At 33.0% G+C, this 16553-nt stretch overlaps 1 protein-coding gene across 1 annotated transcript in view; it reads left to right on the forward strand.

The window, feature by feature from the left end:
- The first annotated feature begins 4385 nt into the window (after positions 1-4385).
- Positions 4386-16553, forward strand: part of nAChRalpha4 (nicotinic acetylcholine receptor alpha4) — a 116001-nt gene continuing 103833 nt past the window's right edge. Inside the window, exons 1-2 of the mRNA XM_072542480.1 lie at positions 4386-4590; positions 12549-12593. Coding sequence (XP_072398581.1) covers positions 4387-4590; positions 12549-12593 — 249 coding nt within the window. The 5' untranslated portion in view covers position 4386. The remainder of the gene's footprint in view (positions 4591-12548; positions 12594-16553) is intronic.

Here is a 16553-nt window from a genome sequence, read left to right on the forward strand (position 1 = left end):
CAAATCTGGCCTCCTGTGGGCAGACTTCTTAACTATGGTAACGAAAATAAATTGGGCAAATGAAATTTAGTTAATATTATTCCTCGAGTATTGCTTCGTATTTTTACTTGGTTTTTCTCTTCTTAACCACCTCTTTATTTGTATTATTTGTTTAAATAGAGTCCAAGGATCTTCTTCTTCTACTTTTATGTATACATGACTGTCTGTTTTTCAATGTGCCTCCAGAAAGTTGTCATTCCACGTCTATTTGGTCTTCTTACTGATCGTCTTCCTATTGGGAAACCGTCTCTTGCCGTCATTACTACTCTATGTAATGTCATTCGTCTTATATGACCATTCCATTCTACTCTTCTATTTCTTACCCAGTCCTTAATATTTTTCACCTTGCATCTACGTCGTATACCTATACTTCTAGCTTTATCTCATATAGTGTTTTACTATTAAGTTTTCTAAGTGTTTTCATCTCTGCTGTTTCTAACATCCTTTTTGTCCTCTCTGTATCAGGTCGTGTTTCTGTCGCGTATGCCATTATTGGTCTGATGACTGTTTTGTAAATTTTGGTCTTTATTTCTTTCCGGATATTTTTATTTCTCCATATTGTTTCATTCAGGCAACCTGCGGCTCTGTTTGCTCTATTGATCGTCCTATTCTGTTTCGAGCTTTCCGTAGCTATATAATGTGATGCCTAGATATGTAAACACCATCACTTGTTTTATTATCTGACATCCCAGCTCCAATTTACATCTTAATGAATTTGCTGTTATAACCATGCATTTTGTCTTTTTTGGGGAAATTAACATGTTTGTCTCACTTTTTGAAGAGAGGTATTAGGATGCTTGATCTCAATTCTAGAGGCGATATTTTGTTAGTTGTTTTAATTGTTCCAGTTTTTATCGCTGGATAATTTATTTTCTGGATACTCCGTTTTCGTCACCTGTTGAATGATTGTGTCTTGAATTATTTGCAACAGACGGTGTCTCTTGAAATTACTTAGTATGGTTTTCGTTTTTTTAATTTAAATTATGTAAGTTCTTTATCTCTTCTCGACTTCAACTTTCTTTATAGTTTCATCGATGATCTCGTTGAATATGAGATGACTCGAGGAGTTCTTTTTACCACATGCCTGTTTCATATGCAATGTCTATTCTTATTCTTTACCTTTCGTCGGTCTTCCATAGAAACTTCTGTTCCTTTTTTATTATTTGAAGATGTAAACATTTCTTTGCTATCTGTCGGTTTATTTTGTGTATATTTTTTAATTCTATTTCTGCGTTACATGTTTCTGTATGACAGGTTTTTTCTTTTAGTCGTTTTTGTCATTTTTCTTTTATGTCGTTGGGTTAGGCATGTATTTTTTATTTTTGGTATCTGAATCTAAAGCGGATTGTAGTACGATTATATGTCAATGACACGTATTTTTTACACAATTTTTGTTCTATGACGTATTTCTTCGTTTGGGGTTCAGTCTTTCAGAGACACCCAACATCTGGCGCCCCATAGCGCCATAATTTGAGAGAAGCAGCTAATATCCCTTTTAAAACATGAGAATGATGGTGATAGTTCGCCATTCATTTGGGATTCTATATTAGTAGAGGATTTTCTGAATTAATGTTGTGTTACATTATGTCCTTCATATTTTAGCAGTTCATTAAGTATGCTGTTCTGTCCGGAGCCTTTTCTATTCTTTATTTTCTGGAGGGCTGATTGTATGTGTATTTATTATTAAAAATAATAAAAAGCAATAAAAATTTCAAAATAATCGAGTACTTCATCAAAATTTCAAAATAATCGATGTTTTCTTTCTTGACGTCTGATGTAACCGATTTTCTTTCTTTACGTCTGAGGCTTTGATCTTGGCTTTTGTTACTTTTTCTAGATATGTCGTGGGGTCCGACCAAATTGTTTGATATGTCGTATCGTTTAGGATGTCATTTATTTTTGCTTCGTAGTCTTGAATATTCATTAGCATTGCCTTTGTCAGCTGGGAGCCCAATGATTTCTTTGTTGTTCTTCAAACCATGTAAGGCGTCTTTTTCTTCGTGAGTTAAATTTCTTTTTGGTGGTTTGGCTGTTCGAGAGCAACAGTTAGTCGTTCTAACAATAAAAATGCTTGAAAATAATAATTCAAATGACACACTCAAAAACTACAAGTTAAATAATTTAAAAAACCAAAAAAAAAATAAATTCAAATAAATCAATAAACACGACAAATGAGCTAATGCCACTGTCAATAAAAATTATAAAGTTCAAAATGTACAGTAAACAAGGTATCAAAGACATGCCACATTGTATAACTTAATGTGATTTCTATGGACAAGAGGCTCAATTTTGTAATACTAGTTTCTATGAGTAAAAAAGAGACCTAGTATAAAAAGGAATTCTTGAAAATTTCATGCATGGCAAAATATAGAGTGGACGTACTATATAACAGTCCAGTCAAGAGTTGAGCATAAATTGGAAGATAAAATGGTGATATCTACAACATATTTTCTCAGAAATAATACAGTCATTGTTAATTTGTGACAAAAGGTTAACATAATCTTGAACTGATACTTTTGTTTTTACTGGTCGGTATAAACTCAAAATCGTATACTTTTTCTTGTTAATACTAACGTTTACGCCATAAACTTCCAAGTTTTGATTGAAATTATTAACAAATGAAATAGGTTTGTAATTGATGTTATTTGATATAAGTGTAGCTACTCCGCCATACTCGTTAGCTCTGCTTTTACTTACTATATTATATTTACTAAAACAAACATTATCTGAGGGTTTGGACCAAGTTTCCGACAAAACTGCTATAACAAAATGTTCTTCAAGAAGTAAATGATGTAAATAATATTTGTTAGCGTTAAGTGATCGAATATTTCACTGAATAATTTTAATACCTTTGTTAGCCGTGAATTTTAAGTAAAAATGTTATTAACAACTTCTTTAACTTTGTTCTCAAATTTTTTTGAGTAATACTAAGCTAAGTGATAAACTTACTAAATTCATCTACGGGTTCAGGTTGTTCGAATTGGAATACAGTGCCAGCACAGAAACTAGTCTGGAACTCTCTACGAATAGGAGCGAAATTAATAGTAGTGTCGCTATTTTTCTTTTTTTGGGAGGGCTAACTATCGAAGTTAAGCATGACGTTTGAGAATACTGTTGGAAATTCCAGAGTTGATTAACGGTGTAAATCTATTCTTCTGAACTAGGCTGGAATAACCTGGATTATCAGTTATTTTTTGAGATTTCTTAAATGAAATATTCAAGTTAGCCAGAGTTTCTTTCATTTTTCTCTGCTTAAGATATTCGGGACATTCTCTTAAAATTGACTCGTGACCACTGTTTTGACAATGCATTTATCAGGACAATCTTTATTTTCTTCATTCCCACATTTTTTGTACCTTTATTTTTATTTATATTAAGTAGCCAAATGACCATAAAGCCGGAGATACACATGCCTGTTACTAGCACAATGGCATACCAGTGCCTAGTAAGCACCAGCTACTGTCCCCAAACTAGCATATGTATACGTTAACTGTCATGCTAGTTCCTGGCATGCCAGCTTATCGCAACGAATTTGATTTTTCTTGCTTTTAGCATGCTGTGAGATGCAAGGCGCATGCGTGGGGAGTATCACTGGCATGTGTGAACGCGCGCTACCGCTACGGGCATGCCAGTAGCTAGCAGAGAATTGTCAGATTTGTTGTGTTGGTAACAAAAATTAATCGTTTTATATTTAAACTTGTTAATTTAAAAATGTTTCGTTGAGGTGATGAAAAAACCAAATTTATTGCCATATATAAAAAATTGGAGTGTGTTTTGAATTCTAAATCATCTCTATATACTTTGTCTATATACTGGCATGCCAATTACTAGTAAATGTGTTTTTGTACTTGCCAGTTACTGGTCTATGCCAGCTACTTTCCCAACTGACTGGCATGTGTGTACCCGCCTAAAAGCAAACACTGGTAACATTGCATAACGCGACTGACAAATACCTCGACCGGGCATCTAACTTTATTACTGTAGATAAATTAGGGAATTAATTTGCCTGCAAAAGTAACAATAATCATCTGTATTGTGACTCTTTCCGATATATATATATATATATATATATATATATATATATATATATATATGCTATAAAGCTATGTAAAAAAGATATAACATTCGATTATAATTTTGTAAAATTTTGTTAAAAGGATAATCGAAAGTGAGGTAAATTTTTCTTAACGCAGTTCATTTATACGTTGCCTACGGGTATCCAGAAATCCGAAACCCAATCCTTGCATTTCCCTTATCGTTGCTGTTCGTCCTTCTCCGCTTACATTCCATTCCATAGTCTCCGACTGTCTTCCTGAACGTCCTCAGTGAGCCATCGAATGCGCCGCGATGCAGCCGTCAGCTTCGGGCCTTTTGCGGGCATGGCTGTTTTCGGCACTCGTTGTGCACGCTGCCGTAGCTGGAAATCCAGACGCCAAACGCCTTTACGATGACCTTTTATCTAATTACAACAAACTCGTTAGGCCCGTAGTTAACACCTCGGATGTGCTTAGAGTGTGTATCAAACTAAAACTTAGTCAGCTGATCGATGTGGTAAGTCTTGTGTTTTACAACAGAAAAACAATAACAAAAAAGAACACGAATATAACAAGGTGTAACTCCAGCAAATAGGGCACATCATTTATTTGTCGCTTTCAAAATTTCTTTATCGTTAGAAGTTTACAACAATGTGTATATTTTAATATTTTCTTTTTGGGAGATTATGTAACACCCAAATAAACATTTTTACTTATTACGTACCAACACCACCTTTAAAGATGAAAATACATCACGTACTTTGACAAAACAAAATTATGTTAAAAACCCGTGTTTCAAAACAGTCAAAAAACAATCAACTTGATTTATTATTGTTCACACCTACCCATTTTAACTATTATTAAGAGAGATGCTGAAATTACTATTTAAACATTGTTGTTTAGTAATTACAACGAATTTATTCGGTGAATTGGAGTAAAACTTCGTTATTTATAATAAAACCTTCATCTTCTTCCTCTTCTTTTATGAAAGCAATTTTGTTCCATTATTGACGGGTTGTTGCCTTTATAGAATAGAATAGAGATATGCTTTACTGTCTAACTCATTATAGAATTGTTTTGAACGTAATTTTGAGTTTTCTGCATATTCAACGTTATTATGATTATTTGAAGAAATGCTCTATTTGAAATACTGTAGTCGAGAAAGATGGACCCAAGATCAAACAGCTGAAATTCCCATATTTATTTATGTATTTATTTATACGCCAAAGCATCCAACAGCCGAAGCCAGTTACTGGATGAAAAAAAAGTTTTCATTCAAAATACAATATTAAACATTTACATCGTATACATATATGACATTCAATTTTTAAGCTTCAGCATAAGAAAATGCCCGAAAAGATAAAAAACTCTTGTGCATGCTTATCGAACTAAGTTACTAACACAAAACAAAAAAAATAATTAAACTTTACAAAACAAAACAATAAAAACAATGGAAAAAGAAAAATTTCGAAAATACATTAATTTGTAGAAAACTTAAAGGGCGTTACAAATTATTGCTCAATCTGTTAGGCTAAAATAATACGACTTTCCTTATGTCGCATACCTAGAGACTTAGTATTTATTTTTTATACTAGCTGGTTTTTATCAATTTTTTTTTTACTTTTGTATCGAACTTCTCTGTAGTTTCCAAAATAAAATGTGGAAAGTTATGTGTAAAAGGTTTCATTGTTTTAGCCTAAAGAATGGATCAATTACTTTTGTTACAACCTATTTCCACAAATATGACTAAATGACTAAATTATTAAAATAAATTGAAAAAAAAAAACAAAATATCAAAATTATATATTTCCTTCACTTTTAGAATCCGAGCTATCTCCAGGATTTATTATGATGGGTTGAATATTAATATCAATGTATGTCTCACACATTTTTCCCAAATGTCTCCATTACATTGATTAAACGCCTCTTTCCACATATTAATAACAGCACTATCAGAATAGCCGTCCGTACCAATATGCTTATTGTAATATGACTTGCAATTTGCCCAAATTAATTCAATAGCGTTGAATTCGCAATGATAAGGAGGTAGTCTCAACACTTCATGACCATGCTCTCTTAGTAACTCATCAATAACATACACATTTTCTTTTTTATTCATTTCTGCATCTTGTAGTAATTCAGGTTTTGTAAATTTTGGGTCAAATTGGATGTTATTTGTTGTCAGCCAGGTAACAATTGCATCTTTCTTTGAAACAGTGGTAGGTTGCTTTTCTAAAAGAACACTATGAAATGGAGCATTATCCATACGATGGTTCAATCAACTATGGTTCTTCTAAATTGGGAATTACTTGTGTCCTTATCCACTTAGTAAAAATGTCGTTGTTAATTTCTCAATATAGTATCAATATATTTAGTTTTACCAGCTGTTGTAATGGTTATAATTTGGCACCTCGAAGTGGCATCCTATTTAAATTGCTAGAGGTATTTCCTGTTTCCTTTTGTTTTGTTTGTCCCAAGAGATTCACTTTAGTACTCCTTTATTTTATTTTTTGTAGTTGCCCCAATCCGACCCCTTCCCAATTATTTATCCACGACCCCAGCTCTCCAAACTAACCCTGAGTGCCGTTCGTACAAGTATCGATTATTTTGCTTGCCCTATCTCCGCCCCAATAATTTCTGTCCCCAATTTTCTACCCCTTATAATAATACACCATGTGGTAGGCAAAATATTTCGTTACAATGTCTCATCTAAGTATACGAAACACCACTATTTAAATTGACAAAATGTTCTATAGTTTACTCGTAATTATCTTTTAACAAAAATTAAAAGTGATATACTCTGTGTGATGTACGCTGTATATCTACTTTAAATATAAATTATCCTTAGCACGGTAGTATTTATTTCAGCAAAAAGACACGTATAATTATTTTATACCTAAAAATTAGCAGAGTTTTAAACATTATGGAGAACACCAGTGCAGTTTACCGTGCCTTTTACTACAACGAAAGTTTTTCTGTGAATTCCGTTAATCGTTTAGAGGTGTAGAGTTTTTTGACTGTACTGTAGGTATGTAAAACCTATGCCAAAAGAAAGGTTGTGATGTTTTCTACAAAATGCAATACTAATATACAGGGTGTTCTTTTAAAGAAAATGAAAAAGTTTTATATTTGTAAATATGATCACACTGTATATTATATAACTGAATTTCAAAGATTGTAAACTATTTAAAATGAAATACAGAATGGGTTCATTCCGTTATTCCGACTGACTCTGTGCAATAATTTTAAATTGGAGACGTCTTTGGTATACAACAATTTTGTTTTGTAACATTTTTTTATATACTCCATGTTTAGCTGTAATCAAAGAAAGCCAGAGCCTTGGCCCACCCTGCATGTATATACACTTTAGTGTATCTCCTATTTTATAGACGAGTAAACAAAAACTGCAACACCAGTACAATCGGCACGTAAAATAAGTATTATTGTGATTTTGGTCCAACTATATAACTCCAACTAGAATCCCAATTACATGTGGAAATCACACAATTTCCAAGCCAATAAAAAGCTGTCGATAGAGCAAAAACGAAAATTGGTTAACGAGACTCAAACTGGGTAATAAAACCTCTGCGATATTCGACGATCAACAACTAATCATATAAAACCGTCAAATTCAATATCGCTTGACAAAATTGGAATGATCATATGGAATTAGTATAGGTTATAGGACATACTGTGACTTAGCGTGAAAAAAAATTAGTCGATCAATAAAAATACCTAATTTTGTTATTTAAAATATGCCCATTTTGGAGACAAATAGCAATAACTGTGACAAATTTTTAGTTAAGATTTAAATTCAAATTCATTTATTAGAAACAAAACTTATACAAAACAATAATTGCAGTAAAGAGTATCACAAAACAAATAAATATTTCTTAAATATATTCTTTAAAATTTTTTATATATCAAATCCGAAAGCACTGAACCGATTCTAATAAAATTTTCTAAAAATTATAAAAATAATAAGAAACTTCATTTCATTTTTTAAAATTAATTCGAGAACGACTGGATCGATTTGACTTATTTTAATTTTGAAATATTTGCAGACGTCCAAAGTTTAAAAATAAGAATATATGATGAAATGGTAAGCCAAATAGTAGAAGCAACAATTTTATTTTCCCTTAAACAATTATATACACTCCTTTCGATTGACGTTACCAAAACCGTGGCTATCCGCAGGTCTATTTACTTTTTTACATTGCACAAGACTGGGTTTAATTCTCCGCCAGAAAGAATTTTTTTTAATTCATTAATTTCTTATCTTTTATTAATTTAAATAAGAAGACGTGTCATTCGGGACACTGGACAGGATTTTGAAAGGTATTCAAGACAACTAATACATTTTTGGTGGGGCCATGATTCTATTGTCAGGTGATTTTCGTCTGACTCTTTCAATTATTCCCCGATCAATTGCTGCATATAATAACAAAACACCAGAATACACCACAAAGATAAAACTTGAAAGCTTACAGGATAACTCCACAAGATGTGCCACCGCCACACTCTAAAAACGAAAAACCCATTCCAAAAAAGAATTACCGAAAAAAGCAGAAATACATATATCACAGAAAATGATGGAGTCGAAGAAAACTAGGCAAAAATTAAGTCTAGTATTTTCGGCCAAGGAAGTTCTTGGTAAAAGAAATAGAAATAAAAATAAATCGTTCCCAAGGCACCGAACTCCATGGTTTTATATAGATGTAAAGAAAAAATGTAAAGAAAAAAAAGCGTACCTGAAATACATGTCAACCAGAACACAAGAGGCATACCATAATTAAAAGACAATTAGAAACAAAACACTTGCACTTGCAAGAAAAATAAAAAACGATCTCAGTGGAAACGCCTTTCGAAAGAAATGAGACACATGATTTTTACGATCTGCAAAAGGAAATATGGCGCTTCATAAGAGGTCAAAGAACGGAAGTAAAGGAAGTAATAGAACCAAAACACATAGAAGACGATACGTGGATTGACTACCTAAAAAAAGCTGTATGCAGAGGAAGAACAAACGACGACAAAGAAATAATCACAAATGAAGGACTTAATATAAATGTACAGGAAGTTCGAAAAATACTAAAAAACCTAAAGAACAGAAAATCAACAGGTAAAGACGGAATACCTAACGAGTTACTGAAATATTGTAAAGCAGCAATGCCAGAACAACTAACAACAATAATTAATAAAATTATAAAACACAATAAAATACCGGAAGAATGGAGAACGAGCGAACTAATTCTACTATTCAAAAAGGAGAAAAAAAATAACTAGAAAACTAGAGGGGTATAACCTTGTTAAAAACTACGCTAAAATTTACAACCAAAATTTTACAAGTGCTAATAAAGCAGAGGATAAGTTTAGCAGATGAACAACAGAGTTTTCGTAGTATGTACAGATGCAATATTCGTTATAGTTCATCTAAATATTATAAAAACTATCGAAAACATCTACCAAAACAACAAAATGAAAGTCAGAATAGATGGACAGATGGAACAGATGGAACTTACAGAACCTATAGAAATAGGCAGTGGAATAATTCATTGAGTCCCATGCTCTTCAATTTGATCATGGACGAAATTATCAAAACCGTTAACTAAGGAAGAAGGTACAGAATAGGAAACAAATAAATCAAAATACTTTAGTTACGCAGACGACTCAATATTGGTAGCCCAAGATGAAGATAGTCTGCAAAGACTGGTCCACAGATTTATTATAGGAGCAAAAGAATTTAATGTGGTAATCTCATCTCAGAAAACTAAAACAATAGTAGTCAGCAAATAACCAACCAGATGTAAAATAGAAATTGATGGCATCAGTATTGAAAATGTAATGGAAATAAAATATCTGGGAATTACGCTGTCTAGCTGTGGAGACCTGGACAAAGAAGTGAGTGATCGAGTACAAAATGCAAATAGACTGGCAGGATGCCTTAATAACACTATAGGGCGAAAAGGACACATTAACACTGAGATGAAATCAAGAATTTATAAAGCCAGTGTATGACCAATAATGACATATGCCTTAGAACAAGACCCAAGACAGCCATAACGCAGAGGCTACTGGAAACAGCAGAGATGAGAGTACTAAGAAGAATTACAGGAAATAGACGGATAGATCGAAAGAGAAGTAAAGACATTAGAAGAAAATGTAACGCGCAGTGTATAAATGAATGGACAGAAAATGGAAAAAAAGAATGGAATAACCACATAAGCTGAATGGAGTAGACTTGTGTCGTCAAAATATTATTTGACGACATTTGTCACCAACTGGCAGAATGGATGATTGTGTAACAAATTCAGCATATTGTTGGGAGCTAAAAACGTAGTCTTTCTTCCTTAAAAACTTCTCAATAACTCCAAAGCAGCGATCACAGGGAAGAAAGCTATGTCCTGGCTCAGGAAAGCGGTGCTCTATATTGTTAATAGACCTAGTTCTCACCAGCAAATACAGAAACTGAATCATTACTGAGTTTTTGTTTCGCGTAGCAGCGTTATCGGAGAAAAGATATAAAACTTTAACATTATTAGGGAGTATATTTTTTATATAGTGGTACAAAAATGACACTACCTTATTTGGTAACTTTCGAGCCGTAGTTTCATCATATATATAAAAATGTGCTTGATTTGTCTTACCAGAATGGACGCAGAAGTTGTAGAAAGCTTCCCAGCGGGAATTTTTGGAAATGGAAGGTTTTGTTGGAAGTCAAAGGTCAGAACCTCCACTTCGTCGCTACGCTTGCACAATGTGGTTTTCTCCTTCAGCTCCTTGAAAAACAAATCGGCTTTCATTTCATGCAACTTCTTTTCCGATGCTAAAACTTTTCATTCATTTTCGTCGATAGTAGATTCAGGATTGCTAACCCTTTCTGGTTCGTAAAGTTCCAAATAGAGTTGAAGCATCTTCTTTACATTTAGATCTTGAGATAAATGGAATCGACTGAATTTGTTTCTACTATAATGCGATTCACGCCGTGGAAACTCGTGATGTGCATGTTCACATTTTTGAGTGTTTCGATAAATTTTTGGTTGTCATTTGTATGCTTTTCTTTGTTACACGGTGGCGCTGCAATATCTCTTGTCACGAAAAGTTTGAGCAATGAGATCTACACGCTTCCTTGATATGCCGTGGATTGAACCAAAAGCATGTCTACAAACTCGTTTGGATAGCTTACTCAGCTTTATAACGTATTTGTGGAAACAAATGCGGTCTTGCCTTTCATTAGTCCTTTTTCGAGTTCTTTGAATAGTAGTAGTATGAGTCAACCCTCCCAAATAGGTATTTTGCAAATCTTTATCACCTATTTTGTTAAACTTTTGTAAGACAACCTTTTTTGTTTCTTCGTTCACATTCTGAAAACACTTGCACCTGCAGTTGCAGTTCGATCTAGTTAATCTCGGTTCCTTCTGTATTCCCTTCCAGTTCGTATACATTTTCCCTTCTGCAATAGCGTTTTTTTTTCATATTTGTTTTCCAGAGAATGGGGTTGGCACTTTTTCTATTTTTGGTTACAGGAACAACTGGGGGCTCTTCCGTGGGCTCCATGTTGACAACAGGTTTAATGTGTTGTTTTTTTTACAGAGGTACGTTTCTTCTTTGAATGCTTTCTCTTAGCTGAAGGTCCTGCGTCATCACTATTAAAACAACTTTCATCAGAGCTTGTAGGTTCATAGTCTGACTCTGTTTATCTGATTCAGTTTCACTCATTTTTACACGACGTTAAATTTTCACACGAACAATTAAACCGCATGAAAACCCACGCGACGCAGTAATGATAGCGACTAACAAGTCAAAACAAATCAACTGCCCCGCCGGCCCAGCGATAACAGAAGATGACCTTGCATTCCACGAAAATCACCGAACATTCACAATTATTTGGTGCAAAAAGGATGCAGGTTTGGAGCTGCACCCTTCTTGCACCAAATGAGTGAGGAGGAAGATACATAAAGACGTCTAATTCCTTTATTAATTATCGGCTCTGCATCGTTCTTATACCAGTCAATCCTCCAATTTTTTTTATGGCATATGTTTCCACCCAAAACGATCTAAATATGGAGCTGCATCCTTCTTACAGCAAACTCCTTAATTGGGTTTTCGAAGCAGCTGTTAGACATTAGAAATGCTATGTCGCTACTGACACCTCGACCGATTTGATCACATTAACCACAGAATTTTGTTACTTCACAGAATCGAGCTTCACTGGAGCTTATTTACCATGTTTTTCTGATAAAAAAAAACAAAAATATTGTTTATTAGAAAGCAAAAATTCATTTAACTTTCTTCATAAATAATATTTTTTAGTACTTTTTTGGTTTTATGTTAATTTTTGATAATGAAACTTTCACACGTTATTTAATTCTCAGCCGGTATGAAAAGAAAAATATTATTGGGAATATAAAAGTAAAAAAATTGTACATCACCTCGAAATCAATTTGCTTTAATTGTGTTTTTTATTTGTTTCAGAACTTAAAAAACCAAATTATGACCACTAATTTATGGGTGGAGCAGGTAAGTTGTATAGTTATTTGTTAGTATCTAATAATATTAATTAGACCAAGAAGGAAATGCAGGAGGAATGGGCTAGTGCTCTTTTATAATCAATATATATGAACATTAATTAGACCAGTAGTAACCTGTGGTTGTGAGACTTGGGTAATAACAAACAAAGATGAAGCACAACTCAAGATATTCCAGAGAAAGATTTCGAGGAAAGTTAACTGCAGGGTAGAGGAGAAAGACCTAAGCTACATGGTCAATAGCGTTGTCTAATAGACAACAATACGACGACACCGACATTAATAATAATCCTCGGTGAATGCATAATATCCAATTTATATAAAATATATGTTTATTAGTCCAGTTGACTAGATTGATCAGAGCTTTGACCCTAAAAATCACACGAACAAGCTGAACTTTGTCGAGAATATTAATTTTGAGATTCCAAAAAAGAAGCAAAAAGCTAGGCTCAGTTCGGCGACTTGGTGATAAGGAGTTGAACCCTACCTGCTCAGGTTTTTGGGGTTTTTAATTTTTTAATTTGTTTGGTGGATGATGCCATTTTTTGTGTGATTTTTGACTTTTTTTTGTAAGTGAAACAAAAAGTCATGATTAATACAATATCTATATTATAACATTGAAAAATATATACAAATATGTGACAATATAACAATATAGAGTTTGTCTTCTTAAGGCAACTGGGCCCACCTTATATTTAGTGAGTGTCCACGAGTTTTATGAGCTACGAACTATCTTCATTGTGCGTTGTTGTTGTTTTTGAAGTGTTTCTCTCTGGTGTGATTTTTGATTTTCTCTCTAGTATTATGATTTTATTCTATTATTTGTTGTTTGGGTCTTGTGTGCATCCATCTGTGGAAACAAAGCAAAGAATTATGTTAAGTTTACTTAGCTAAAATCACGTGTTATCCAAATTTGTCTTAAGCTTTAGTTTAAGTTTCTTTAAAAATACAAAATGAAAATTATTATTAATCTGAAGTTAATTCTTCCCAAAATTGATGGCGGCTCGCCTATATATTTGACCTAAGTTTTTTAATATTTGTTCTTTTCTATTATTAGCAATCCCAGAAGGTTTCGTCACAGGTGTGGGGTCCTCTATCCCAGATTTTAACACTCTGGCCTGCAAAAAGTCCATCTCTATCAACTCCCCGGTATCGTCAAACTTAGCGTGTAAAATCTTGCTCTATCTCTTCACAATTACTTTAACAATTTGTGATAAGGTAAAGACGTGACTCTGTTTTCTTTAATTTTGACTGTGATGATAAGTCTTTCCAGATAAGAAAATCAGAAACCCTTGTTTCTTTCACCACCACACGATTCAAATTACACGCTTTAACGGCATCGACAAAATCATGATAATCATAAACTTTCTTCTTTTTCTTTAACGATAGTTCCACTTAGTGGTGGAAACTATTAGCAATGTTGCTTTTTTCCTTAGAAAAAACCTAGCATATCGTTTTATCCTACGTTGAAAACCCGTATCTTCTGAGCATATATCAGGTTTTTACTACGAAGCGTTAAATGCCAGGTTTATACTAAGCATAATAATCATTTTTGGCGTTTACGAGGAAACTATTTTCTTTTATAAAATATTTATTTTATTAAAAATGTAAAATACGGGGTTTTCTCTATGTGAATATGTTATATAAATCATAATTATTCATATGGTGCAAATATCCCAATTTTTAAAATTTTGGAGATACTGGGTTCTTTCTTAGTAGGGCAGTATAGTTAACCTTTATTAGTGTAGTCAGCACTACAAGAAGAAGAATTTTCCATTAATTGTTTTTAAGGAAAATTGCAACCGTTGGTAATATTTTAAAATTACCCTTATCCTTATTACCAAATTATAAATATATATCGTTTTGTTGGATGTGTTTCGTTCCTTAATCATTTCTCTTTGTCGCTCTTAGTGACCTCTATAAGTTTAAATTGCCGTATATCGCCATTTCAGTATTACTAAACTTGTTCAGTGACTTATCGAAAAGACAGAAATTTTGACAGAGTGAGGTTGGATAATTAAAGAAACATTAATTTGCGTTCAATTTATAACTTGAAAGGAACGGGACAAATGTGCTAATTACAGAGAAATCAGGTTAGTAAGTAAATGAAGTTGTGGCAGAGACTAACTGGAAGTCGAATTAGAAACGAGTCGAGCTTGTCGATTGTGGCTAATATTATGGAGTAAAGATTAATGAACGATACTACTTGGAATATTGAAGTAAATAAGTTTAAAATATTATTTACTACTTTATTTTTTATTTACAAAATTCTTCAATTCAATTCGTTCAACAGCAACTAAAATAAATTTAAGAGAAAGACGTTACATTTTATTGATTTTGTTCATTTCGAAAAAAAAAATAGAATAGAAATTTGTCACTGAAAATTGTATAATTTTATGGAAAAAGCTTACAAAAAGTCAAAAAAATAACAATAACAATTAAAGGTTAAAGTAGTTGTTTCAATTTCCACTTCGGAAATCGTTCTCATAATACAAACATTAACATACATACATTATTGTATGTTTACATACATTAGTAATATAAACAATTTTTTTTTTTGAAATAATAATAAAATAACAATTAAATTTACTAAAATTACATAAATCGTCAATATCACAAAATAAAACATAATAAGAGACCGGCCCTGGCAAGGTACGGTTAAGTTGTACTGATAGCGTACTCCTAGTTTTTAATAAAAACAAGTGGTTTTATTAAATAGTTTTTTAAAATTAAAGTGTTTATCTACTAGATACTACTACGTAAGTCATCTATACGTAATTATTATTTTATTATTGTGAAAAGAAAACGTCAAATAATAAATATACACTACCGTACAATCATTTTGTGGGGTTAGCTGCTTTAAGTAGCTTATGGTAGCATGCGATTGGTTTTTCATTTACCAGAGTCGGAGTAAGGCCTTCGCCACCGCAGCTTAAAATGACTTCACACAATGTAAACACACCTTCCGATCTAACCAGTCCAGTAAATCAACGTTCGAATATCACAAACAGTTATGCTTCAGCCGCTTCACATTCTTTTCCGAGTAAGAACCAAGCAATTGTATTTAGTTGTATCGATAATGCTAAACTGCAGGATTATCTCATTCCTTTGGGTACAATCATCAACGCAAAAAATATTATTTTTTCATCTAGATTATCTCATAATAGAATATGCATGTATTTGGCAAACAAAACCGTAGTAGATAACTTCATGACACAACATGGCTCTATAGAAGTACTCGGCGAAGTTGTAACAGCACGAAGACTTGTCCCTCCAGCAGAAAGACTAGTCTTGTCTGGAGTCTGCCCGTCAATTCTTCATCAAGTATTAGTTGAAGAATTACAGAATATCGGTTTAAAGCTTATTTCCCCAATTACATTTCTGAAAATTAGCTCGACTCTTCCCGAATATAGTCACATATTGAGCTTTCGGAGGCAAGTTTATATAAGCCCTGTAACATCATCATTTCCAGATTCTATTCTAATAAATTTCGACCAAACACCTTACCGCATATTTTTGTCTCAAGGTACACTCACCTGCTCTATTTGCAAAAATACAGGACACATATCATCCCAATGCAAAACCAGTTCAGTAACGGAATCAACTCATATTGAGTCAAACAATGAAGTACCAAATCAAACAGCTTCAACAAGTATACTACACAAGGTACCAAACACCCAGCAGTCATCAAGTTATCCATTATCAAATCCGAGCATATCACCTACACCTACAAATCTCCACAACAAAGAAACTACTAATACTCCTACTCATAGCAACACTTTTAATCAACCTCATTCAGCGGCAATACCGTTTTCACAAACTTCGGAAGCAATATTTTCCAATCTATCAGCTCCTTTTCCATTAGATACAACTGCAGAAAATTCTAATAAAACTGATACATCACCACAATTTTTTGAAACAACCAATTCAGTACCTCCAGTACTTCTAAATG

Source organism: Diabrotica undecimpunctata, chromosome 9 (assembly GCF_040954645.1).
Source record: "Diabrotica undecimpunctata isolate CICGRU chromosome 9, icDiaUnde3, whole genome shotgun sequence".
In the NCBI taxonomy this organism is placed as follows: domain Eukaryota; kingdom Metazoa; phylum Arthropoda; class Insecta; order Coleoptera; family Chrysomelidae; genus Diabrotica; species Diabrotica undecimpunctata.